The sequence below is a fragment of the Bolinopsis microptera genome, chromosome 5 (assembly GCF_026151205.1).
Source record: "Bolinopsis microptera isolate Bmic1 chromosome 5, MBARI_Bmic_1.0, whole genome shotgun sequence".
Classification (NCBI taxonomy): Eukaryota; Metazoa; Ctenophora; class Tentaculata; order Lobata; family Bolinopsidae; genus Bolinopsis; species Bolinopsis microptera.
This window is the reverse complement of record NC_087076.1, coordinates 18,478,058-18,505,492: the sequence shown is the minus strand read 5'-3', so window position 1 is coordinate 18,505,492 and position 27,435 is coordinate 18,478,058. Positions and strand designations below refer to the sequence as shown.

The 27,435-nt window shown below is 39.0% G+C and overlaps 3 protein-coding genes across 4 annotated transcripts in view; 2 read left to right on the top strand and 1 right to left on the bottom strand.

The window, feature by feature from the left end:
- The first annotated feature begins 4,996 nt into the window (after nucleotides 1-4,996).
- Nucleotides 4,997-17,676, top strand: LOC134815823 (uncharacterized WD repeat-containing protein alr3466-like). Of its 2 annotated transcripts, none has more exons than XM_063824409.1 (17): nucleotides 4,997-5,132; nucleotides 5,368-5,546; nucleotides 5,703-5,844; nucleotides 6,117-6,301; nucleotides 6,513-6,618; nucleotides 7,420-7,521; nucleotides 7,704-7,837; nucleotides 8,095-8,197; nucleotides 8,476-8,558; nucleotides 9,796-9,912; nucleotides 10,079-10,160; nucleotides 10,395-10,499; nucleotides 15,565-15,701; nucleotides 15,943-16,084; nucleotides 16,303-16,445; nucleotides 16,639-16,709; nucleotides 16,970-17,676. In XM_063824409.1, exons 1-17 carry the CDS (start codon nucleotides 5,045-5,047, stop codon nucleotides 17,151-17,153), a joined length of 2,103 nt encoding a protein of 700 aa, XP_063680479.1. In that variant the 5' UTR covers nucleotides 4,997-5,044; the 3' UTR covers nucleotides 17,154-17,676. The 2 variants fall into 2 exon arrangements, with proteins under 2 accessions (XP_063680479.1, XP_063680480.1); XM_063824410.1 differs by having other exon boundaries at nucleotides 5,043-5,132; nucleotides 5,368-5,442.
- LOC134815824 (cytochrome c1-like) overlaps nucleotides 6,803-27,435 on the top strand; it is a 94,968-nt gene continuing 74,335 nt past the window's right edge. Inside the window, exon 1 of the mRNA XM_063824411.1 lies at nucleotides 6,803-6,823. The gene's annotated coding sequence lies outside the window, so the exon portion shown is untranslated. The remainder of the gene's footprint in view (nucleotides 6,824-27,435) is intronic.
- LOC134815220 (tyrosine-protein phosphatase non-receptor type 9-like) overlaps nucleotides 21,428-27,435 on the bottom strand; it is a 29,596-nt gene continuing 23,588 nt past the window's right edge. The window contains exons 9-16 of the mRNA XM_063823737.1: nucleotides 26,134-26,228; nucleotides 25,423-25,562; nucleotides 24,263-24,353; nucleotides 23,897-24,004; nucleotides 23,353-23,541; nucleotides 23,011-23,152; nucleotides 22,683-22,857; nucleotides 21,428-22,476 (exon numbers count right to left, since the gene is read on the bottom strand). Coding sequence (XP_063679807.1) covers nucleotides 22,332-22,476; nucleotides 22,683-22,857; nucleotides 23,011-23,152; nucleotides 23,353-23,541; nucleotides 23,897-24,004; nucleotides 24,263-24,353; nucleotides 25,423-25,562; nucleotides 26,134-26,228 — 1,085 coding nt within the window. The 3' untranslated portion in view covers nucleotides 21,428-22,331. The remainder of the gene's footprint in view (nucleotides 22,477-22,682; nucleotides 22,858-23,010; nucleotides 23,153-23,352; nucleotides 23,542-23,896; nucleotides 24,005-24,262; nucleotides 24,354-25,422; nucleotides 25,563-26,133; nucleotides 26,229-27,435) is intronic.

Here is a 27,435-nt window from a genome sequence, read left to right as displayed (position 1 = left end):
TTTGGTTAAATTACGCTGTAAAAGTATCATCCTGGGATCCCAATCCATCAACAATAATAACACCTGGACTTACCACAACTTTCACATCGCCCCTCACTCAGTCACAGACCAAACCATTTCATCACTCACTCACCATCACTGACATTGAAGAACCCAGAAACAACTCTGACCTGACTATATCTGAACCCCACTGCCAACATTTTCTTGACATGGTTATTAATAACCAACTGAAAATTCTTAATGGGCGTACCCTCGGGGACACCACTGGAAAAATGACCTGTCACAAATATAATGGAAGCAGTGTGGTCGATTATTTTATAATCACCTCGTGGGCAAGAGATCATGTAAACTCTCTTCAAGTTAAAGAGTTTACATCATACTCTGACCACTGTCCCTTAGTCTTGAAACTCACCACATTCGAACCATTTGTTGCCAACTTCCAGCTCCCAGACTTTTCTAATTTACCGTGTGGCTATAAGTGGGACAACAACAACTCCCACTTACTATTTAAAGCAGCCCTCAACTCGCCCGAAATTGTCCATAACCTGGAAAACATTGTAGCAAACGAATTTAGCGGCACCTTGGAGGGCAATAATGAACTGAACGATGCAATTACTAACTGTCTCCACAGTGCTGCTGATATAGCATTAAAAGTGAAAAAACCTCCTAAAAATTCCGCCCAAAAGAAATGGTTTGATCCACAAGTCAACTCCTCGAGACGCAACCTGAATAGGCTAGCAAACCGGCTAGGTAGTAAACACTGCAACAACATTCTCAGACGAGAATATTATAAGCAACGCAATAAGCACAGCAATCTTGTTAACAGTAAGAAATTATCCTTTCTTAGGAAGCTAAATGAAGCTATTGAAGAGGGTCATATTCTTGACTGGAAAAAATTTAAAAGGCTAAAACAAGAACATGACACTAGTCCCCTACTAGACAAATTCGATCTGGCTAGCTTTCATGATTTCTTTGCTTCCCTCTATAATAAACCAGACCAGGAACCAGATCTCACTCACCACAATCACAGACATTACCCTGAACCACCAGATCTGGACATCCTAAACAAGCCCATATCTGATTCTGAACTTACTTCCGCAATCAAAAAGCTCAAAAAGGGTAAAAGTTGCTCAAATGACTTGATCTCAAACGAGATGCTTCAGAGCCTAACTCCGCTTTGTTTCCAAGTCATCCTCAAAACATTCAACCACTCTCTGGTCTCAGGCTACTATCCATGGCATACCAGTATTATCACTCCTATCTATAAATCAGGCAACCCCTTCAGCCCAGACAATTACAGAGCAATAGCAGTTGGCAGTTGTATGGGTAAGCTGTTCTCTAGCATCTTACTTGAACGTCTGTTACACTTCAAAAAGCTCTACTGTCCTGACCCAAAAGAACAGCTTGGATTTTCGAAAGGTGCCCAAACTAACGATCACGTTTTCACCCTCAAGACAGTAATTGACAAATACACAAAAGCTAAAAAGGCTCGTCTTTATGCATGCTTTGTTGATCTAAGAAAAGCCTTTGACACTGTATGTAGGGACCTCCTTCTGCACAAAATTACATGCCTTGGAATAACCGGTAACTTCTTCAACTGCCTAAGTGATATGTACAAAAACTCTATTGCCCATATAAAAATTTCCAAACTCTTGTCGCCTAAAATTGATATTGGCAAAGGAACGGAGCAAGGACACCCCCTATCACCAGACCTCTTTAAAATCTACATTAATGACTTTTCATCTCTCCTGAAATCTGTTGGTGACTATCCAGTTCTTGCTGACGTTCTGATATCACATCTGCTGTGGGCTGACGATCTTGTCCTTCTTGCTCTAAGTCCCGAGGCCTTGCAAGTCAATATCAACATTCTATTTGATTTCTGTAACTCCATGGGCCTCGAAGTAAATATTAAGAAAACTAAGATTGTAATATTCAGCCCTCCCAAACGAAAGCAGTCCTATGAAACATTCACATTGGGAGGTCAGCCCATCCAGCACACCGATAAATACTGCTATCTTGGCATAATATTCCACAGAAATGGATCGTTTACAGCAGCAAATACTGAGCTGAGGGCCAAGGCTCTCCGTGCTCTCTATGGCCTCAAAGGCAAAATAGTTAAGGATGCCCTCTCACACCGTGCCCTTAATATTCTATTTGACTCCTTAATAAAACCAATCCTGCTTTATGGCTGTCAAGTCTTATGCCCCCACTCAAAAACCATGAGATACCTTTCAAAAATAGATGACAAAGCCAACCCCCAGCATACCTTGAAGTACATTGCACAAGACCACTATGAAAAATTCCACCTAAAGTTTATCAAGTGGTCTTTGTCTGTACATTCAAAAGCATCAAATATAGGTTGCTGGGGCGAAAGCGGGCGCCACCCTCTATTCTTTGAAGCCTGCAAACTTGCAATAGATTACTATAGTCGCCTTGAAAACACTGAAAACGAACTACTCTGTGCTGCATTTCACGAACAAATCATGTTGGGACTTCCTTGGTATACCAACATCTCAAAGCTTCTCACCAAATACAACTTCACCCCCTCATCTTCCTCAAAATCTAAGCTCTCCACCCAAATCAGTCATAACATGAGGGAAGAATTCGTGAATACCTGGAAAGCTGCCAAGGCCTCCTCGCCAAAACTAGAATTCTATAACTTAATTAAACATGATTTCGAACCAGAGGCATACCTACGAATTATCAAAATACCGGATGTTCGAAAAAGTCTGACAAGGTTTCGTATCAGCTGCCACAACCTCTACATCGAAAGGGGCAGATATGAAACCCCCCTTGTACCAAGAGAAGAACGTTGGTGCACCTACTGCTTTTTCAGCAAAGGGCTAAAGCCTATTGAGGACGAAAGTCACGTATTAATTGACTGTTTGCTCTACTCCTCAGTTAGGGAAAAATTCAATTTCCATCCCCTAAACATTACTGACCTAGTCGGTTTGCTCTCCAACAAAACTCTAGATCCTACCACACTCACTGCCACAGCAAGAGCAATCCATTCAATTCTCTCTGTGAACGAAAATTATACAGCCTATTATAAGAGCCCAGATTTCCACTCAAATACTGGCAAGTGCATAATGCTATAGGACCTTAAAATAAGATTGAACCATACAAACTCGATTTATCTATTTTCCTAAAACTAGCATTATATAACATTTCTAAATTATCCCTACACACTTGTAAATAATTAGAATTGTGTAACTTAAATTATTTCAGAATTACAACTATTGTGTACTCAATAAAGTAATTATCACTTTTGTATCCTTGTATCCTTGTATCCTTGTATCCTCACCAAATTGCCGACCCAATATCTACTGAAGTGGCGAAAATTTTCTAGACAAATGATATTTCGATATTATTGCTGCAGCAGACACAAATACCAACATTATTATATTCCCAAACGTTTGAACCTTTAAATTAACTAGGAAAGTCAATCCTCAACTTGACTTTTACTGTTTTAAACAGATATGATGATAATAACTTAACTTATAATTATTATTATTATTTTTTTACATACTCCTTCTTAGTGTGGTGACTTGGGGTCCATAAATATAACAATACAAGCTGATAAACCAAAAAGAACAACTGGGGTCTAAGGTAGGTAGCCCTGGTGGGTGCGTAAACTTTACGGTCTGCTCTCTCCAAGATCAGCCTGCTTCTCCATTTTACCGTGAAGCCTAATTTCTAGTTTTTATAAAATATACGATGCAAGTGCAGGTTTACTAATCTTAATCTACTTAACAACTCAATAGCCCAAGTCACCATACCCGTAGTATATTCCATGGTAATAGAAGAGCTTTAAAGTTTTTCAAATTGTTGCTATAATTGATTTAAATAAAAATTTGTTGTTTTCTTGAAAAAAAAAAAATTGTTGTTTTCTTGATCAGTTTATTAACAAGAATTGCGCTCGTTGTTTCGTTTTGGCGGACGCTAGATTTCTATCCACTATAACTATAAGTATAAGCTCTAATCAGCTCATTTCATAATAATAATATTGATAAATTATGCTTTAATAGTATAGGGAAACACTTGAAATTCAATTCAATTGCCGTAGAACTTAACTTGTAATTGTTAGCAAAAGTAAACTATACTCATGTTCTATACACATCAGTACATTGGGCTTATTACCTGATACACTTGCGCCGCGCATTCATTGATCACAGGCTAGCTATACATCACATTTCCGCAAGCAACCCTTGCGCGCTGTGCAGCTCGTTGTCATGGTAACGGACGGAAGTAAGTAGGTAAGGAACACGAAATATTCAGATCTACCTACCACAATCTCCAAAATCCACGTTTGTCTGTAAAAACGACCATTCGTAACCTTTCACTTAACATTTTGAAATGGAAAAAATGGACAAGTCAAGAGAACAATCTTAAACATCGTGTCATGTTTAGTTAGCGTTTACAGAATCCAATAGAATGAAATATCAGTTCTCCATTTTTCTCCAAGTCCTGCATACAAATAATAAAAGTGACACAAATCCTAATGCCGCGTGTGTCCCAAAAATGGTCCATCAAGTGCCGCAAAAGTGGTGCCTTAAGTGCCGCTTAAGTGTTCCAATGTTATTTGAATGTTACACTGACGGTCGGTACAGGAGAAATTTCCTCATTTATGTTATCATCATGTAGTATTGTTTGAGCTGCAGTGGCAGGTGCATCACAAGGTCCCGTGCACACCTCTTCTTATCTTTCCGTTTTTGCGCTAGCTAGAAGTAATAAGGCACTTTCTGAGTATGTGATGCAGTCGTCATTCTTGAACGATGGCACATAACGCATCACTTGATGCGTTATAGGATGGAGGCTCTGTTCTAGCTAGACAGCACGTACTGCAGTACGAGATGGAGTCTTTGGTCCTAGTTAAATAGCATGTGATGCATCCCATAATCGATTAGGTGACAGGTTATGTGCGGTCTAGCTGGGGTCTTAGTTATGTTTCAAAATAATTTCAAACCTCTGATATGAAAATCCTTTCAATCCTTTCAATTTGCTAGTATGGCTACTGGCTACCCGAACATAAAAGATAGATGATATGGAACTGAAGACTACCCACAAAGAGGTTCATAGCAAACCAATTACAGCAATAACTGTTAATCCTCTTAGACGTGAGATCATCACAGGTATTAGAGGAATATACTGATCTTTCCAATACTCGTTATTGCCACATAGAACTTTTAACTAGCGGTCAAGTGTCAGTTAACATGAGAATAGGATCTTAGCAGGCCAGCTATGGTTAAAGAATCCTAGATCATTCAAAATAGAATTGTTAAAAAGTGCAATTCAAAAGTGCAAAATTTTAAACAAAATAGCGATTGAACGAGTTATAACCTATAATGTAAAATGCCACAATTTCAGGCAGTGAGGATGGCAGTATCAAAATTTGGGAAGCTGAGTCTGGTAAAACTGTTCAGAACCTTAACAAACACCAAGGTTGGGTAACAGACCTTTTCTTTTGGCAAGAAGCAAAGCTCCTTGTTTCTGCATCTAATGATGGGCTCATTATCACATGGAGCTCTAGTTCTATTCCTCACCAAGTAAGCATCTAAGACCTTCCATCTGTTTTCGGAACCAGCTTTCTTGATCACAGATACATAAACTTATATCATATATTATGATAATACGACATTATAAATTCTATACTTTTGAAATTCTTTACTTAATGTGTCGTACTTCAGTTCTGTATATTGCAGGTAATCAAGATAGGCAACCCAATCTATTGTGTATCATGGAACAGCAAAAGAGAACAAATCATAATAGGACTTAACAAATCAGTCAAAGCCTTCAATTTGGTCGATGGAACTTCCCTGTCTTCGCCATATCTCGATGAAAAATGTGCTTTCTTTTTTGATTTCATTTAAATTTCTGTCAAATCATTTCTACCTGTATTGATTACCAATATAAGCGCACTGGAAAACTTGCTGATTTTTATTTGTCCCAAGTAGGGAACAGGAATTATAATCATATCAAACGAATTTAGGCTTAAGTGGCTGATTATATATATCGGACTCTCGCTATCCGACCTCCCAGTTCTCTCACTTCTAGTCCTTCTACTCTCCCCGGCTTCTCGCCCAAATGTACTCCCGGGTTAACACTGCCAGTTTCAGGTGAGACAGTTACTCATCACACAGACATCGTAAAGTCGATAGTCTGCATAGACTCCCGGGTTTACACTGCCAGTTTCGACCGAGCACTGATTATGTACGAGACATCCTCCTATCCCAGCGATCATACTCTTCATGTTATATCTGCTTTTAGACAGGCTCATGCGGCAGCTATTACGTGTCTCACGGTAGGCTCATAAGATGTTGCTTTTATATTTGGTATGCATACGTTTCTTAGTTTAAAAAACTATTGAATCCGTGTGATTGGCAGCAAATTAGAATTCTATTTTTACATAATTCAGTGATTTATTGAGTCTATCGTCATTTACTAAAAAATATACAAGTATACTAAACTATATTATCATGCGTATAGTTTAAAGAAACTGCAGTCTGTTACAGATAATCCGAGACAGTGAGAGTAACACGTGGCAGATACTTAGTGGCAGCTTTGACAGATCTGTAAAGATATGGACACAAGACATCCAACTCATCCACAAAATTGAGGGTAAGCGCCTTTTACCATCATGTGCACATTATCAGATAATTAGGAAGTGCTTACTGCTCATGCTTATGCTAAATTCCATTTGTAATGTAAAATTAGGGTACCTTATTTACAGGAGTAACGTACAGAGAGACTTTCTATTGTTCAAAAATGTATCAGTAGTTTTAAACTAATTACAACACTACATATCTATTACATTTATTGAGGACGTTACAGAAGGAATTAATTTAATGTAGTTTGAGGAGTCCTCACTCTCCTCACGTCCAACAATGGCGTTTCTCTTGTTGCTAATATGACACATATTATAACAATTATGATAAAGTCCCGTTACCTGGTAACCAACGAATTTACTCGGGTAGAGATTTGAACCAGGGGTTAAATGTGTTGAAAATAAGTTTTAAAAGGAAATTAAAAGTTTTTGGTACTGGCATGGCGGGCACATGATTGATTGCTGGCTAACATTTCATAATCCAGTAATCATTATTGAATAGCTTTTAAAAGCACTCAACAACACACTGTACACTGTAGCCTACAAATCCCTCATTAATCAAAGAGCACATTATATATTCAACACATTAACTGTTTAACAAGCATTTCAGGGGGTCACCACCGTGTGTAGGCAACACATGTGGTCATTTTCCAATTTGCTCTATTGCAGTACTCCCTCTAATTTGATATTAAATAAGAATGTGATGTAAGTTTACAGTATGAATATATAGTCGAATGACTTGTGTGGTGTGTGATGTCACGTGGTGTGTGAACTGTGACGTCAAGTGACATTCAGTGATCTATTCTCTATTTCAGGTTTAAGCGGCACAATAACAAGTATCTGTTACATCCCCCTCACGAAAGTCCTGTGGGTTCTATGTGGGTCGCAAGATGTTTCAATGTTCGATCCCAAGTCAGGTTATCAAACACAAGGAATTATTTTAAAACGTGGTATTGTGATTGAACTCAAAGACATGTTTGTAAACCCATCACGTTCACTAATCTGGTTGGGTTACGTGATCTGTGACGTCATGTGAATTGTGTGACGTCACGTGATTTGTGTGACGTCATGTGAATTGTTACACCACTGTTTCTACCAGGAGAGAACATAACCGAGTACGTGAGCTCGCAGAAGAGTAAAGGAACAGATTCCTCAAAATACCAGCTACTATTGTTACAGTACGTACCAGAACTGCAGGAAGTCTTCTGTACTACCAACAGACGAACTGTCATGGTAAGAGAATAATGCTGCAAAAGGGTGGCCCACACATAACCCTTGTAATTGACGAATTTTTACGAAACGTTCAGCAAATCTTAGTTTTACCCACAACTTTAATCCCTGAAATGTTTGTATAATTATGAAACGGATTTCAAGAGTTATTCAAGGGTTGTGTGTGGGAAGTTACTTCTGGGCCACCCTTTACATTGGTACCATCTAATGATTTTTATAATTTTATAATTTTTCACTGCAATGTTTTTCACTGCCCCCAGGCGTGGAGATACAACTCGTGCGCTCCGGTATCCACACTGCAGTGCAAACACATTCCTGAAGGTCTGGCTTACACTGGCAAATCTCCCATCTTGATATTTACTGGTACGTACTTAAGGTCGATTATGGCGGGATTATTTTATATTCTGTTGAATACGGTAAGCTTATCACAGTTATAGCCAGCTATTTGCTTGCTACCCGAAAGTTCTCTTTGGATAGCAGATTCAAGACTCTATTGTAAACTGTAAGATTGTACAATGACAATGTAAGATTATATAAATATTAACCTGTAAGATTATGAACTGTAAGATTATAAAGTTATAAACAGTAAGCCGTAAGATTGTAGAATTTAACATTATAAACTGATCAGCTTACATTATCAGGGGACTGCGAGGGACGGATCACGAAATGGGAGCAGTTACAACTGAACAACTTTATGTACAGCAGCGACTCTTTTAATCTTCAGGTCTGATAATATGGCGTCACGTGATTGTGCAACACAGCTTAATAATAATATTTGAACTCGTAGCTCTGTTTATAAAAACAAAAATGTCTGATAAAACAGGTCACGCAACACGATCAAATACAACATCTGTTTACAGCCACCCACAAAATTACAATGAAATATGAACTGGATCTTGATGAATTTAAAAACCTGGTGTTAAATTCTACCACTTAAAAGGTCAAACAACCCACAAATATCACATGGAAGCATATTTTAACAATATGCTTCTATATGTGTCATTCGATATTGTTCCTAGCCGAAGTAATCGCCGGTCGAAGGTCAGTGCTTATGGTGATCGAGTCAATTGTATTGCGCGAGCGATTATCGAAAATCGAGTCAAAACATCTATCTTCTCCTACAGTTTATTTCACAATAATCCACGAGTATATCAGTATCTGCTAAAATATTGTTGCTTTTTTGTATCTAATTTATAAGATAGCTTTAAGATAGCTTTTATATCGTAAAATTGAGCCATCTTTGTATTAATGTTTGCAAACTGAAATAAAATTAAATTTGTATCGTCTCCAAGCAACAGGCCTCTATTAGAATTACATGCTGGACTCTCGAACTTCCAATTTCATGAATATTAGAACTCCTCAAACATAGCAACATATTCTTATTAGGAAATCAACGTAAATATCATAACCCCCAATCACTATTGCTATGGTCGTCTATAAATACTGTTTATTTATAGACGGCCCCGGGTGGAGGGGGGTCCAATATTTTCAAAATGAAATATAAGATTTTTAAAGGCCTGTCTCAAAGTTCTGACCTGATGATCTCTTTCGAGTGATCCCTAGAACACATCCTGAAGGTTACAAGGTGACTGCTCAAAAAAGTGTAAAAGAAGATAGATTTTTAGATTCGATTTTCAAGGCACGCAATCGAAAATCGCTCGCACAATTACAATTGCGCATAAGCGCTGACATTTGACCGGCGATAAATTCGGCTAAGAACAATTTTTTTTCCATTGGATCAAAAGCAGTAAAAAGACATCACTCCTCTCTTTTAGAAACAACTATTATATAAAGTCAATTTCGAGAAAATTTTAATAAAAACTCCCTACTCCCTTAACACTATCGTAGACTTTAAAGCATTGGAATTTCACAAATTCTCATTTCCAAACAAGGTCTCATTTGGCAGTATGAAATTTACGGTGACTAAAGGTAGGATATGAATATTAATAACACTCTTTCAGGATATGACAAGAACTCTCCAGTTCTCAAACTATGACGTCATAACACCACTAAACGGTTCTGAAAGAAAAAGTCGCAGTATTAACAAGATGCTTTTTGTGGAAGATCTTGATATTTTGGTGAGTATACTGATAATGAGCCACAATAACCGTCTTACTCACTTTCAAAGTAGGTTTCTGCCCAGTATTTGTCTGATCTTGTTACCAATTTTACATGACGATAGTTAAAATAGTCTTTAGAAATAGTATTAAATCAATAGTCACTTAACATTGTTTTAATTGTTAGGTAGCTGTTGCGGATGACTGTCATATCTACATTTGGGGGTTTGACGAACAAGCCATGAATGAGCTGAGAGATAGCGTACCAGGTTAACCGAGCTTATAATTTGAATAATTGATTAATTAGCTGATTTTGTTAACTATAAATTAACAACATTTCAGTGTTTGTAAAATTTCGAAAAATTCACGTATGAATATGTATGCTAAATTCCCATTGGATTAATACTTTTTTGTAAGTTAATTAAATTAAGTAATTTAACCCGATCGTCTAAAATAACATTTGTTAATTACAAATCTTAATTAATCACTGAATACCTTGTTAGGAGGAGATAACTTGTTCCAAACGATAGAAGATGGCGCTGTGACAAACAGAGTTGCTGGGTTTACCTGTAAACGAGTCCTGAACAAGCATTCACAGTCAGTAACAGGTCAGTAACAGGTCAGTAACAGGTCAGTAACAGGTCAGTAACAGGTCAGTAACAGGTCAGTAACAACTAACAGGTTAGTAACAGGTCAGTAACAGGTCAGTAACAGGTCAGTAACAGGTCAGTGACAGGTCAGTAACAGGTCAGTAACAGGTCAGTAACAGGTCAGTGACAGGTCAGTAACAGGTCAGTAACAACTTACAGGTTAGTAACAGGTCAGTAACAGGTCAGTAACAGGTCAGTGACAGGTCAGTAACAGGTCAGTAACAGGTCAGTAACAGGTCAGTGACAGGTCAGTAACAGGTCAGTAACAACTTACAGGTTAGTAACAGGTCAGTAACAGGTCAGTGACAGGTCAGTAACAGGTCAGTAACAGGTCAGTAACAGGTCAGTAACAGGTCAGTGACAGGTCAGTAACAGGTCAGTAACAGGTCAGTAACAGGTCAGTGACAGGTCAGTAACAGGTCAGTAACAGGTCAGTAACAACTAACAGGTTAGTAACAGATCAGTAACAGGTCAGTGACAGGTCAGTAACAGGTCAGTAACAGGTCAGTAACATGTCAGTAACAGGTCAGTAACAGGTCAGTAACAGGTCAGTGACAGGTCAGTAACAGGCCAGTAACAGGTCAGTAACAACTAACAGGTTAGTAACAGGTCAGTAACAGGTCAGTGACAGGTCAGTAACAGGTCAGTAACAGGTCAGTGACAGGTCAGTAACAGGTCAGTAACAGGTCAGTAACAGGTCAGTAACTGGTCAGTGACAGGTCAGTAACAGGTCAGTAACAGGTCAGTAACAACTAACAGGTTAGTAACAGGTCAGTAACAGGTCAGTGACAGGTCAGTAACAGGTCAGTAACAGGTCAGTAACAGGTCAGTGACTGGTCAGTAACAACTAACAGGTTAGTAACCGGTCAGTAACAGGTCAGTAACAGATCAGTAACAGGTCAGTGACAGGTCAGTAACAGGTCAGTAACAGGTCAGTAACAGGTCAGTGACAGGTCAGTAACAGGTCAGTAACAGGTCAGTAACAGGTCAGTGACTGGTCAGTAACAGGTCAGTGACAGGTCAGTAACAGGCCAGTAACAGGTCAGTAACAACTAACAGGTTAGTAACAGGTCAGTAACAGGTCAGTAACAGGTCAGTGACAGGTCAGTAACAGGTCAGTAACAGGTCAGTGACAGGTCAGTAACAGGTCAGTAACAGGTCAGTAACAGGTCAGTGACTGGTCAGTGACAGGTCAGTAACAGGTCAGTAACAGGTCAGTAACAACTAACAGGTTAGTAACAGGTCAGTAACAGGTCAGTAACAGGTCAGTAACAGGTCAGTAACAGGTCAGTAACAGGTCAGTAACAGGTCAGTAACAGGTCAGTAACAGGTCAGTAACAGGTCAGTAACAGGTCAGTAACAGGGCCTAACGGGCGATGTGTCGATAAAACTATTTTTGGTTCAAACCAATGAAACAGCGTTGTAAAGCGGGCAATTTTGAACAAGTATGGTCAATGACAAGCGCCCATGAGCCCATTTTGATTGGTTCAGGAGGGCTTCTTTCTTCAAGCTCAAAAATCCGTCTGTACAGTTGGGCCTAAAATCGTGTTGGCGCAGTCTCTTCTTTTGTGCCCTAAGGCCCATGTATGCTTGCTAGCCATATTCCGGGCATGGACATGTGTTGCCAGGACTCTAAAGAAGTCCTCTATGGGTTGAGATTGTCAAAATTTACTTTGGTCGATCACTTTTGGGACGAAATTAACCCTATGGGCTGCAAGTAAAGATGTGGTTTTCGCAGAAAAATACGATCTAGCCCCATCCTAACGAACCACCTTCCACCCTTTGGGATATTTTCTTGTAGGAACAACACCAGGCAAGGCTCCAAGCACTTTGATTTTTACTTGGTACCATTATAGACCATGCTAAAGCCGATAGTTTGACCTAGCCTCGATCTTTCACACGGTAAAATTTTACCCCTCAGGTTGTTTTGAGCTCAAATATCTTCTAACTGGTTTTAGCTACGCTGATGGGTGTTGAACCCTAGTCTTAAGCATACAATTCCCTACTTCTTGACGTATGGACAACAGTCAGACCGAAATACTTCTTCTCAACAATAGCAAAATATAGCGTTTAGTCAAGATTATACATATTTTCGAATTTGCTCACGACTTCCCATTTTTGGGTGTTATCTCTAATCTTAGGGGCTTTGACACCTTTCAGACAACAAACATTTAGTCATGTGACTGCCCTGGAAATATAACCGAGAGTACAGCCAAAACGGATCACCAGGGATCTCGGTAGGGTGCCGGTTATGTGGCTCACCAGCAGTTCCTATTGGGTCATTTTCGTAAGTGCTATAATACAGGATGGCCTTTTTGTCTCTGTAGCTCTGGCTACCGACCTCTGCTGCTAAAATCGCTTTAGGATGTGATAGATAGGAAGTTTAGGCATACTCTCTGCTAAAAATTTTTTTGTATGGAAGCTTTAACTACCTGTGAGGCGACTTCTGTGAACAGTGCTTTACTGTAAAATGTTTATAGGACCCCTCCCCTAGTTCGAGACCATTATCGGGGACAAAGATCAACCAATTTGATCAAATGGGGGCGGAAACTGTTCGAGTATCGTTCAAAGTAACTGGTGGTTGTGGTAAAATATCAAAATTTTGTTCAGGTGGAAGCTGAGGAATTTAAAACATGTAGTCCCATTTTTTATTCATCACCCGTTATTAAGTAACGTACAAATTTTCATAAATTTATCATTCAATGATTTGCACTACTCAATGAAAAGCAGTCGAGACTTGTGTTTAAAGTTTTTCTGTAAATTAATAATAAAATGTTAAAAGTGCTGCGCGTGTCTGATGTGGTTTGTTGCTCGATTCCCTGCAACAACTCACAACTGGATACATAGCAAGCCGACCATTAAGCAAGATGACGTGACACACATTAAAGATTATTCAAGTTTGATTTTAACATTAATAAAGTTTATTGTTTGAGCTGGATTTCGGCACGCTCTTTGCACGTCATGATTGGATCCAAAGCTGACACTACAAACATTCCTGAAGTTGCTGCTCCTTCATAATGTCTTCCGTTGCTGTTGTTGCATGTTAGGAGTTGTTTTTACATTTTACAGGAGAGTAGTTTTAACAGAATTCGTGCTTAAAGGCTCACATAACTGTAATATCAAATTGTTTTTATCAACAAATAAAACGCATGGAAAAGAGCGTCAAGATCGAGCAACGTTGGCAAAGTATTTGCTTACATAGAAAAAGCACACGATTCGTGAAAATTTAGACTTTTTAGCCGTTTCTGATAAGTTGGAGTGATATCTATTAAATTCCCCACCCAAAAGAAGTACATCCTGCCGATCGATGAGGAACCTTGTCAAGAACTCCAGTAAGCTGATTGTAAAATGCATCTTTGTCAGCACTTATAGCATCCTCCGTACTCCGTAGTAGCATATCCAATAACTACGCTGATGTTTACGTGTTTTGTGTGGTGTAAGCGAACTGACATCACCCGTTCAGATACAGGACTGTCTGATAGTAATGAATTCTTGACTTAGAAAGAACAATACCCACTCCCTGCTTGCGAACCCCATCTGATCTACCACATTTGATGATTAGATCCCCATTGCTCAATACCTTCTCGTCTGTTCCTGACCAGTGAGTCTCGGTGAGAAGCAGGACATCCAGTTTGTAATGTGACACGACTCATTTAAGTTCGTGTAGATCTCATCAGGTTAGAGGGTCCCAGATTCTGGCTTTGCCCTCTGACTGTCTTCCTGGCTCCTCGGAGTCCAGTTATTCCGTTCCCGACAGTAGACTGAGTTATAGTACTAGACGTTTCTGTTGCAAGGAATTTAAGGTGAATGAGCAGCTGACCCATTGCACTCGATCCACTGCTTTGCACTAGAGACAAACCTCCCTCTTTACACGGCCTTGGGACCGTCAACATGACAAAAGATGAAAGGCTAATAATCATGCTGGTGAGGTTAAACTCACACAGTATGTCACTATTGTGCCCTAATCTCTGAAAATGTTATTCAGTTTTCGAGATAATCGACCACATTCCGTAGAATGCACTGATTTACAAATATTTTGTTGTTTGAAGTGACATCTTGAAATTGGCACACAGGTCACAGATATTGACCCAAACTTGGACAGATTATCATGTTTTATACCAATCTTACTATCTGGAAAGTTTGAAGGAAATTTTGTAGTGGAATCTATTTAGTATTCAAAATCATTCTGAGTTATTCCTTAAAACGCTTGATTTTTTGCGACCCGCGATCGGGAACAGTTCAGTCGAAAGTCCTTCTGCAGTCCAAAAGTTCATTTATGTTTGCGTAACGCGCGAATAAATTTTTATGGAAAAAAACTCTTGTAATGTATTCACCGTGACGGCAATGCGCGCGCGTTTGGATGTTTTTAATAATTAATAACGCTGTCAAATTTCAGTAATTTTGTGCAAAAACCCCTTACACTAATTATTGTACTAGTAAATAAGTGGGCGTTTTTAATTTTAGGACTCAATCAAGTCAACGTTATATACAACTTTCACAATACAATTTCGAGTTTTAATCTGTTAATCATCTTCCTTCTTATTAAGGGGTCGTTCACATATTACGTAATCATTTTTTGGAACATTTTTAACCCCCCCCCCCCCCCCCCCCCCCCCCCCCCGTAATCAGTTTTACACATAGCTATTGTGTCAAAATTACACTAGCGTAATCATTCGGAAACCCCCCTCCCCCTCAGCTGATTACGTAATATGTGAACGACCCCTAATAGAGCACCGCACTCCTTGTTGTTTCAGATTGCCTACTTCATATTTTAAAATGAAAACGTGTTTAAGTGCACTTAAATGTTGATATTTTAATGTTGGACCCGAAATTGATCAAACAACTAAAATATATACATATTACTCCAATCGTCCGGATATAAGACATAGTCAATAGTGCAGCTTCTCCCGCTTAAAAACCCAGGTTTTGTGACGTCACCGGAGGTATAATGACGTCACGTTTAGATATGAAGACGTCACGTGAGGGTAAAATGAGGTCACGTGACTGTGTTTATTAATTGCAGGTGCAGCAGTTGTCCCCCAAGAATCGTACATGAGCACGAGTCATTTAATAAGCTGTGGGGCAGACAGGAGACTGTGCTTGTGGAACTTACAACTTGGAACTCTAGTCGGTACTTACACCAACTCTTCTGGATCAGAGGTTAGAATAATCAGAATAGATCCGATTATTCGCTTGCTCACATGTCCCATTTATGTGATGTCCGAATTATGTCCGACAGGCAACAACTGCTTGATTATGATAATTGAGGCTGTAATTTTGTTCAACTTTTGAATACCACTTGATGCTTTCAGTTTCCAACCAACTTTTTGAACATGAATCATAAAGTCACGTTTTTGTAGCAGACTACAGTGATACCACTCACGTTTACATTTAACTACAGGCAGCATCAGAAGAGGTGATAACAGATGTGGCTTACGCAAAATCAAGAAGAGAGTTTGCTTACTCTTCAGCTGACAAACTTATCTACATTCGCAAGTTCGCTACCTCTGTCAAATCCTGGAACCTTTTGCACGTACTTCAAGGTATGAACTTTAGCAATCTTATTAATGCTTTTCAAACAAAGTTAAAACGAATTCTTCAGGTAGTGCATCCTGGGTTTTGACAGGATATACCCGTTTAAAATATTTCCATCACGTTACAATTACATTACATAATCTTCAATAAATGTAATAGTTTATATTATCACACATTCACGGGTTTTTTACAATTGAAACGAGTTCTAATAATTGCACGTGGGCAGGACACGAGAGCGAGGTGTCGCACGTGGTATGGAACGACTTGTGCTCGATGTGGGTGTCAGGAAGTGACGACTGTACCCTGAGAACTTGGAGCGTTCACAAACACGGCTATCTAGAGACAACAACAACTGTAACTGACACACAGGTCTGACATTATTGTAACTAATTGGTAAGAAGTTTACATCGGTGGTTTGTTAGTTGGAATTTATCAAGTTTTATGGTTATATTTTTCGGTTTCCTTATTTTTTCGGGTGGTTTTCTCACCGAATTTCGCATTCTAATGATACAATTAGTATCATTAGTTACCAATTGGATAATTAATTTTTCACGAATTTCAGTGTCCCATTACTGCTCTAACTTGTGATCTTGTTAATGGGGCCGTGATCGTGGGTCTGCAAGATATCATCAGGTCAGTGTACTTTTGCATTCCTTAAATCCTAACTGTTTATTGTCCAAATCATGGACTTTAAAATAAAATCCATATTTTCAGTTAAATCATGGGAATCATCTATAAGTTGTAACTTCCAGTGGATCTCAAGTTTTATAACATGGTGGCGAAAATCTGGCCGCTTTAAGGTCAAAATTAAAATATAATTACACTTAAACTTGGAGACCAACTGTTCGATACTGTACTTGCACGTTTATGTCACAGTCACACATTTCTCACAGAGTCTACGAAGGAGGAACAATGAAGCGAGTTCAGACTCACACCGGACACCGGGACTCAGTCAGGGGACTGATGCACGTTCCGGAACGTTCTCAGTACATCAGTATAGCGTGGGACAGCAGTATTTGTATCTGGAACGCTTACAAATCGTTCAACAGACAGAACAATAGTCCTGCTCCAATTTGACGGATCTATCAGTAGCCTAAAATATTGACAGAACACATAGTGCGGAGAAGCAATGTTAGTCTGGTGATGATGCACTGCTAAAGGGACAAATTGGAAACCTCTCAAAAATTAGGACACTTGCATGAAGTCCGACTCCTCTAGCACATGATAGGGCGCTGCAATGGTTAACAATGGTTCTTTACTTCACTAAATGTTATAACTTGACAATTGTTATAGTGGTGTACTGTTTTATGGTGATGTCGATTTTTGGGCTCCTATGACTGCCTACCTGCACTAGTGCACTACCTTACTATACTACCTTACTATACTTCCTAATTTCTACAACTACTATTTAAAATGCAAGCATCCAAAGATACCCTTATTTTATAAGTAACATTTTTTTCCTTATCATGTGCCCATTATCATATTAATAATTACAGGCTTACAATGAGTAATGATGAAATATTATGAATTATAATTAATTATAATGATGCAATTTGAGGAGTTTATGCAATTTTGTAAAAATTGGTTATACATTTTTTTCAAAAATAATGTGTTCACATTTCCAAATTTACAGCTGATGAATGCGGCCACAGTACAGAGGAATTTGATGCCAAAGTTGATTTTATCTAATATAACATTGCATTATTGATAAAATTGACTCTATTCTAATTTATTTGAACGTATGGTCTTGAAAAACACTGTTAAGCCAGATAAGAAAGGTTATAATCTCAAGCAACTGATTTCCAAAGAGTTCAAGTAAAGCGCCCGTTAATATTTTATAAGTTTATCAATCAGTCTCTCGACTTCAATAAAAAGTGCAAAATTCATCTGAGATAAATTAAATCTCAGCAGTTTAAAATGTATACTGTAAGTATAGAATATAGTCATAGATAAGAAACCTGGTAGCCCGATTCAAATATTCAATAGTACTAATTATACTATAAAATATAGCAGTGAAACTAAAAGTGCTGCAATACTTGCCACTCCATATTTACTGGGCCGCGCTCAGCCTGTCATTCCGCCAAATCTTTATTTGTTAATGAACATAATAGCCTGGGGTCCTCAGGTAACTCCATATGAACATAAAAATGCTGTTATACTTATAGTTTTACTGCTTCCTATATAAATTACAAGTTACGAATTACGATGGAAGTACTTAAAGCTGTATATCTAGAGAAATCTTTGATGGATCAAGGAAAAATGGTTGTAAGATTTTTTGAAGAGGAGCTTTTCTGCGGGCTGCCGCGCGTCCCCTTGACGGATGTTACTCGTCTAAATTTCTTCGAAGTAGCGCGCGCCGCTTTTTTCTCGAAATGTTCTACGAAGTAGCGCGCGCCGGGCCACACCATTAACAATGGTCAACAAAGTTAAAAGTAGCGCGTGCCGGGACAGACCATTAACAATTAACATTATAGGGGTGCACGATAAAAATAAACTTGCTCGGATTTTTAAAATTTTTGTACCACTGTTTTCTAGAGACTATGATGTATGAGAATTTTCACAATACCAAATTTATCATCAATCATACCTTTTTGGAAAGATCAGTGAGTTTCGCCTAGGTGCCATATTTGATGGTGCGCGGCTTTTGGAGCAAAAGTTGAAGGTTTACAACCTACTAGGACGCGCGCCGAGTTGGACTCGTCGACGGTCCAATATATGGAACAGATATTTTACGAGTATCACCCGTTAAAGCAAAAGTAGCTGTGAAAGTCTTACTGGGCCGCGCTCAGCCTGTCATTCCGCCAAATCTATATTCGGTTATTATGTTAATGAACATAATAGCCTGGGGTCCTCAGGTAATGAAAGTCGCGCAATTTGGCCAAATTCGTTGATTTTTGTCGTATTATTCGGATATATCTTCGGTTCCTTGAATGAGATCATTCTGAAAATTGGCGACGACCTTCAATCACCAATAGGGCTTTCAATTACTTTTACTTAGTTAAAATATTGTTATGATCAAAACAAAATGGAAGACTTTTACTTGTTTTAAAATGCACTTAACTCTATTTACAGTTAAGCTAGAAATTTCAAAATTGCTAGATAATGATATTTAGACCATAAATTGTATGTTGTATTAAAAATCATACTAAAAGGATTGTTCTGGAATTTATGAAAAGCATTTAAAGAGTGCTTATAATATATATCCTGTCAAAACGCGCGAAAACGCGCAAAATACTTAGTTCGCAATTTGCGCTTTTGCAGCCACTGTGTTTCACAACTGTCCGAAAATTTGGTGGATATCGGAGTTGATATTATAGTGATCAAAATGGAGCAAAATACACTGCTTTTAGCTGGAACATAATTGACCATTGTTAATGGTCTGGCCCGGCGCGCGCTACTTCGTAGCACTTGCTTCGTAGCACTTGCTTCGAGAAGAAAGCGGCGCGCGCTATTTCGAAGAAATTTAGACGAGTAACATTCGTCAATAACATAATGTTTAATGGTTGGATATGCTTTAAATTTTTCGGACACTTTCCTTGTAAGTCTATGAGTAAGCTTACCAATTTTTGTTGCAATTGGAGGTCGGGAAGGATACTCAATATCTACAATCTATTTGTTTGAAGACAATTGTGCTGGCCAAAATTAGCGCTAAAAAACCATCCTACAGTCGGTACGCGCGGCTCACTGTCGATGTGCGATGGCGCACTACCTATTAACAATGGTCAACGCGTCCCCTTGACCGAAATTTCGCGGTTTTTATTTTTTACTGAAATTTTGACCACTGACCATGCATTCATGCAATCAGTGAGGTCGGTGAGAGTGACACAAGTCGTCATCAAGGTCAAAGGTAGTGGAAGCAGTATATATCCGGAGCTGAAAAAGTTGATACAATGAACATTTTGAATATGTCCTACCGGTAGTGGTACTGGTAGGACGTATTCGAATTTTAGCTTTCTTTAACGGGTGATACTCGTAAAATATCTGTTCCATATATTGGACCGTCGACGAGTCCAACTCGGCGCGCGTCCTGGTAGGTTGTAAACCTACAAAGCTTTCTGCGACCAAATTTCGCTGTTTTTACTGAATTTTTCTTGAATGACCAATGACCATCTTACCACTTACATGGTCACTGAGGATGGTACAAGTTACCTGAGGACCCCAGGCTATTATGTTCATAAACCGAATAAAGATTTGGCGGAATGACAGGCTGAGCGCGGCCCAGTAAGGTACAAGATACGATCGAGGTACTCAAAGTTCTACCCAGCAAACCCTACCGACTGGTGTATATCTCCAAAAGTAAAATAAATAGAACCTTCCGGTTTTCAACAAAATTTCCGTCTCGTAAATTTAAAGTTGGCTCCCCAGGAGTAGTTGTATCACGTGGTCACGTGGTGACCCCCACGGTCGCTTCGACGATACAGGGGGAGCCGCGCACTTCGTGCGCGGCGGGTCATACAACGTATGACAAAGGTATACAACGTGTAGCAAGCCATCCCCATGACCGAAATTTCGCTGGTCGGTGAGAATGACACAAGTCACCATCAATGTAGTGGGAGCAGTTCATGATTCACGATGTCAATCCCTCACAGCCGCGGCGGGGCCCAGTGCACAGTGGTTGCGAGAAGCATAATTGATTATTGGATGCGCGGCGCGGCCCAGTATTGTCATACGTTGTATGACCCGCCGCGCACGAAGTGAAGCGACCGTGGGGGTCACCACGTGATACAAGCCCAGTAGTGCATCGCGCTACAACAGGTCCAATCAACTTAATGGAAGCAGTTATATATCCGGAGAAAACGTTGATGCAATGAACATTTTGAATATGTCTTGATTGACGGTGTCAACCCATCGAGATCGTTGCTCTGCGAAGCAAGAATGCTAGTTTGCGCGGCGCGTCGAAGTCCTCCAAAATATGTCCTACAAGTAGGACATATTCAAAATGACGTCAAGTGACGCGACCAGCCGCACTTCTTTGTTCTTGTCAAATTAGCTTTTGAATTACGACTCAATCATGATGTAAACAGTATAACATTAATACTAATAATATAATGTATAAGCTGTAGTTTAACGGCGAAATACAGCTACTTTTAGTTCCTTAAATGTTAAAGTCGTAAGTTTAGAAGAATACTGCTACTTTTAATTCTTTAGAAGATTTTTGAAGAGGAGCTTTTCTGCCGTACCCTTGACCGAAATTTCGCAATTTTGACTGAAATTTTGACCACTGACCAATCAGTGAGGTCGGTGAGAGTGACACAAGCAACAAGTCGCCATCAAGGCACTGGAAGCAGTATATCCGGATAAAACTTTGATGCAATGAAAATTTTGAATATCTTGATCAATAAAAACTAGTGTTATATATAAGAAAATACTTACAAAAAGCAACACTCAATATAAATATGTGATTTCGTTTTACAGCAACTATTTTAGTTTATAAGTTTATTAAGTTCCCGTTATAGAGTGTATCAAATTTCAAATTCATATTCAGAAATCAATAACAAGCATGTCACAGTTATTCATCTTATTCAAATCAAATTTAAGTTGTCGAGTGGATTATATGAATATTGAATGTGTGTGAGTTGTTATATCTCTCCGTGACGAATGGTGATACTGATAACCGTGAAACGTACATACGAACAAAAAACATAACACAAACGCACAGATGACTTAAGAATTAATAAATGACTTAAGAATTAATTACAAAACCGTTTTTAAGCGTTAGCACACATTTAAAATACTGCTGTTTCAAATCTTGAAATTTAAAAACTTGATGAACACGGCTAAACCTACACGCGCCACACTCACAAGGATGCATCTTTTATAACAGTTAAAATAGCTGATATTATCATAAACATGTATTCAGCACAAACCCAGGTTTCTCTCTCTATCCGTGTCCCTCACGGAAATACATCTGCAGTTGAGGAGCTATTATATGTAGCATAGGTGTAGGGAGGCGTTACAGCGTTGCTCTCGTGATACCGTCCTGACAACGACGTCCACATATTTAACGTCCACATTGTGTATGGGAACCAGTCAGTGTAACATGTAGTTCTAGAGCAAGTTACCATAGTTACTTTCGCAGAGTTTGTCACGTGACTATCACGCGCCTCTCTCTCTCTCTCTTTCGCACTATCTCTGTTGAAACTGTGTCTGTGCAAAACAGCGCACATCTAATTGACAACGTTAACGTTTCTAACGAATGGTGAGTATGAAGATGATAATGATGGTTACCATCAATATTTCCTAAAGACAGCCCTACTAAAGTTCTGAGTAACTGTTCCCGTTTACTATGTTGTCGGAGAGGTCAGAGCTTGATATAGAGGACGTGTCCTCGTTAGCCATGGCTTCCCACTGTTCCACTATTGCCGTGTAGATAAAGATATACTGGTCTGGAGTCTGGATACTGAACAACAAATGGTCCGTTAGATTAAAGATTTCAAGATTTAGGTGCAAAGATTTTGAATTTTATGATGTGAAAGTTTATAAGCAATTTATGAACTTTGGGGGTTGATAAAAAACGTAATTTTCATAGCAGTTATACTACTGGTCTGGTAATCTGTGATTGAAGAGATAATTAGCTGATAATTTAGATAATAAGGTGGTAATTACCTGTGGGCTCGTTGTGATCTCATATGACGGACAGTTTGCATAACATTGACACTCTTCTTATAGTAGATACTGGACATGCAGATGTCAATTGCAGCAAATGTACCTGACCGTCCTACACCCGCACTGCAGTGTACTATGATGGGGGGCCCGTGACTTGGTCCTTCGAATGATGGCCCTGAAATGATAAGGAACTAAGGAAATGGTAAAGTATAGCTGTGGCCTGTGTGAGAATCATAGTTTCAGGAGACAGTTTTTTAAAATTTCTATTTTGACATTTAATTGTTTGATTGAAAAATAAATTATGATTTAATAAAATAATTTTGGTTACCTGCTTTAGCGAGCCGTTCTGCCTGATACTGTCTAACTTCGTGTAAGAGATCCAGCACTCCCTCCGCTGAGGGCGGGGTCCCAAAGTCAGGCCAGGTCAGATACTGGAACTGAACAATTTCTCTGGACTCTTCTGTATCCACCTTGCATGGAGGTGGGGTTAGAAAACACCATACTAAAAACACTGATATCAATTTTATAGCAGTTATAGTAAGCAGTGCAGTTAATTTTAAAGTAATAAGCCTGTGCGATAAGAACTGTATTTTTGGTGTCAAGGGAAGTACAAAATATAAAGTACGTAAATGCAATGGTACATATGAAAAAGCCTATCTCACGACAGTACCTGAGGGAAGCTGATGGTAAAAGTACGTTTAACATAATCTGGGGTCTGAAGCTCCTCGGTACAGGACACGACAAAGAAACCGTGCTGAATTTGCGTGTTCTTTTCGGGCCAATACTTCCCACATTTCGTCCTGCCTCTCTCCAGACACTTGGTGGTCATTACAATACAGTAGACCCCTTGCTCCCAAACCTGTAGGGAGAGTTGTTTTATTAGACACTTGTAGTGGAAGTCTCGAATATAGTAGACAATCCACAGAAACCATACTGTGACTCTAGTTCGATAGTTTAAGTTCGCCAGAAATCACCCCTGTAGAAATTCGGTGCGTGTCCAAATAGAGTCCAGGTAGCGTACTCTAGTTCGACAGAGTTAAACTTTTAACTTTAGGGTTTGTCGAACTATTATATAGTACATGTCGAACTAAGGTGCGTGTCTAACTAGAGTTCGTGTACCCCAAACTGTTAATACATATTGTTTCAATAAACCTGAAACCAAATCAGGATATCTTTTCAATTAAGAAAATCCCGCGAGAGACTCCGGAACTTACCATTCGCCAGAAATCCCCGATTGTGTGTGGCAAAGGTCCTTGGGTGAAGATAAAAGCTCTTTCCTGGTTGTAACCGTCAACGTAGTTTGCATTAATGTAATCCGAATACTGAGACGTAAATCTTGTTAAAATCAATATTTGAGGGGATTTTAAGGCAATGAATCGTGAACTAATCATCAAATATCAAGTTTCGCCACTCTTAAAAGTAAAAAAACAGGCAAGTTCATGAATTCCATGAGTGATGAGATCGTTGCCTGTACCATTTTCTTTTGGATTTTTTTCTTCGAATAAACAAAAAACATCAAATTTTCACGCTATATTCGCCATTACGAAAATGTAGCTTTACTTTGAATAATAAATATTAACCTGGTCGTTGGGTAGCTGTTGTAGTTTAACTCTAGTGTGATCGTACGCTAAAATATCTGAATATCTGTTTTTCCTAATGTTTGCTGGTAACCTGAAAAAACAAAACAATGAAAATTCAACGACAAAAAATCATGGTGAACAAAAAAACAAAACGTGACTTATACCATTTCAAAATGTAAAACAGCCAAAAAGTGCCCATTTTGTCTTTGGGATGATACCCGAAAGTGCTAATCAAATTAAACACGTCTTAAAAATGTTTGCATGGTGTTTTTACTCAAACAAAAGAACGATAAACAGAGAGAGAATCATTAGTCTACTAGACCACAACCAGATCACTACCCCGGTCTAGTGAGATAACAGAACCGCTTCTAGACGGTATATATCAGGTAATAGTGAGAAAGTGTATTATGTGTTCCTGGTTGTGTCACGAAGTGCTATATTGTGTTGTGAGATAGTGAGAGTGTATATCATATCATCATTGTACATATTATAATGCCATTGTAGCCAGAGTCAGGTACAAAATAAGGAGGATCATGTGATAACGGTTATTGCAGGAGGGATTTAAACTGTAAGATATGATCTCTAGGTTAGTATCCAGAATGAGGGCCTGTGTACAAAACGATAACAAAAAAATGTAGATTATACTGATTTTGTAACCGACATTTTTGGACATCAGGGGAGCCAACAAACTTTAACTTTGGAGATACTTACATTGTGGCAATTTAGCTACGGCGAAGAAATTTTCCAGGCCATAACAAAAATTAACTTTACGACGGTGAAAATAAAAAATTTGCAATAGCGAAACATTTCGATGGTGACAATTTTCACCATCGAAATGTTTAATACTAACTGAAATATTAATATTAGGAAGCTCCAAATACTAACTTTGCGACGGTAAAATACTAATATTATGTTACGATGGTGCCAATACTAACTTTGCGACAGTGAAATACTGATATTACGATGGTGCAAATACTAACTTTGCGACAGTAAAATACTAATATTACGATGTTTCAAATACTAACTTTGCGACAGTGAAATACTGATATTACGATGGTGCAAATACTAACTTTGCGACGGTGAAATACTAATATCACGATGTTTCAAATACTAACTTTGCGACAGTGAAATACTAATATCACGATGGTGCAAATACTAACTTTGCGACGGTAAAGCGGTCCATGTGCTGCTCGAGCCTGAGCCTCATGTACTCCGCCTGCAGTTCCTGCTGGGTGCTCCTAGTCAAGTGTTCCTGGAGGTCTGGTAATGACATTTCCCCTAAGTTCCCGGCTTGTGTACTCTGCAATTGTAATTAACGAGATTAGTAATTATAAGTTAATTGTTTTATTATGTTAAGTTAACCTTTATGTCGTTACAGTGGTAGGGATATACTTGCCTGTGTCCCCAGGCCCAGTGCGCAGTTGCCCACAAGAACCAGTACCACAATTAAAAACCACATTTTTAAATATAGTTCACAAAACAACAAACTGAACGCTGCTCCTAACAAATGGCACTGAACTTTATCAGTTTATAGATCAGGTTACTGCAAGGTTAAATAACCGCCCTGGTTTCGAATTTACATCATGAGTAATTGTAATTTTCTTGCTCGACGTAAAATAATTATATGTGCTGCCTCTCGATGGTGGTTGAACCAAAGATAGTGGTGTTTTGATCGTAATAAAAGTCGTGAGACGAGTAGGGACGGGTTAAAGTTCCTGCTCATGTTGCATATAACAATCATATAATTTAATAAGCGGATCACCCAACCATGTCGGTCGAAAGAATGTCCCATTATTTAAATACCTCACATTTCATGCATAATAAATCCTGTACACGGTGAGGCCGAGGGTAGTGTGTGTAAAGTAAATTACCTGGTCGGGCGGCAGAAGGTGGACCTCCAGGGGCATACGAGGTGTCGGGACTTCATTCTTTATTATTTTGTGAGGAATTGCGGGTTCTATGATGCCTGGGAGAGAGGGTATGTCAGAGTTGATATATTGGCTTGTGAGAAATGTGACAAATTGAGATAAGTACAAGTGTTCTCTGGATTGTTCCGGAGTGATACTCTCGTCATCCATCAGTGATATGAAGTAGACGATATGATCTCCATATAAACTCACAATTTCTAAGGTAAGTGAGCATTTCGTTTTTGGGATCAGGCAACTTAGGCGTACAAATGCAGTCGCAAAAGGATTGAAAAAGTGACATTGACAAATGCACGGCTGGACAGGCTAAGACACGAAGAAGAAAAGAAGAATGTACCAATGAGAAGCAGCAGATCAAGTCACGGGACTGATCCAATGCTGGATCAGTAAAGGGATAATGCGTAGGGAAGAATGGCAGGCTGTAGCACGTGGTCAAGGCACGCCCAGCCGCTAGTTAGTTCACAAATTATAGCGGGCTTTGTGATGGATTACTGAGAATTACTGCATCTTTCTGGAACATGTTCGACAGTGACACGTACCTTAGTTCGACAAACTGTCGAATTAGGGTACGCTACCTGGACTCTAGTTTGACAAACCCTAAAATTCGACTCTGTCGAACTTCAACTAAGGTACGCTACATGGACTCAAGTTCGCCACATACTGAAATTCGACAAGAGAAGTTAGACTGTCGAACCAAGGTATTGGACTCTAGTTCGACACGTACCGAAGTTTGACATGGGCGATTTCTGGCGAACTTAAGTTGTCAAACTAGAGTACGTGAATCCATCTTCCTCCGTAGTTATATTTTCAAGGGCTACTACAACTACTACTAAGCTGTTGTTAATGATGACGTAGCTCCTTTTTCACTATTAGTAATACATAACGTCTTACAAAAGTGATGGAATCAGAAGTGATGAGTTAAGTTCACACAGTAAGTGACTTATCACCAGATCAGAGTTAGAAATAGTAAATACAGCGTGACGATACTGTTAGGCAGGTTATGACAGCTGCTAAATTTAGAACGCTCATTATTTAACTTTCCCAGGCCAGTATCATCACATCCCTGGACAGGCCTTCAACCGGATCTGATACAATCGTGATATATGACCACTGTTTGATGACGACAGAGGATATAAAATAGAGTCTATTTGTAGACTTAAGATGACAGTAAGAGAGTATTTTAGTGCCAAGCCGTAGAGTTTAGAGATAAACCTTTCAGCGAAAATATATAAATAATAAAGTGTAATA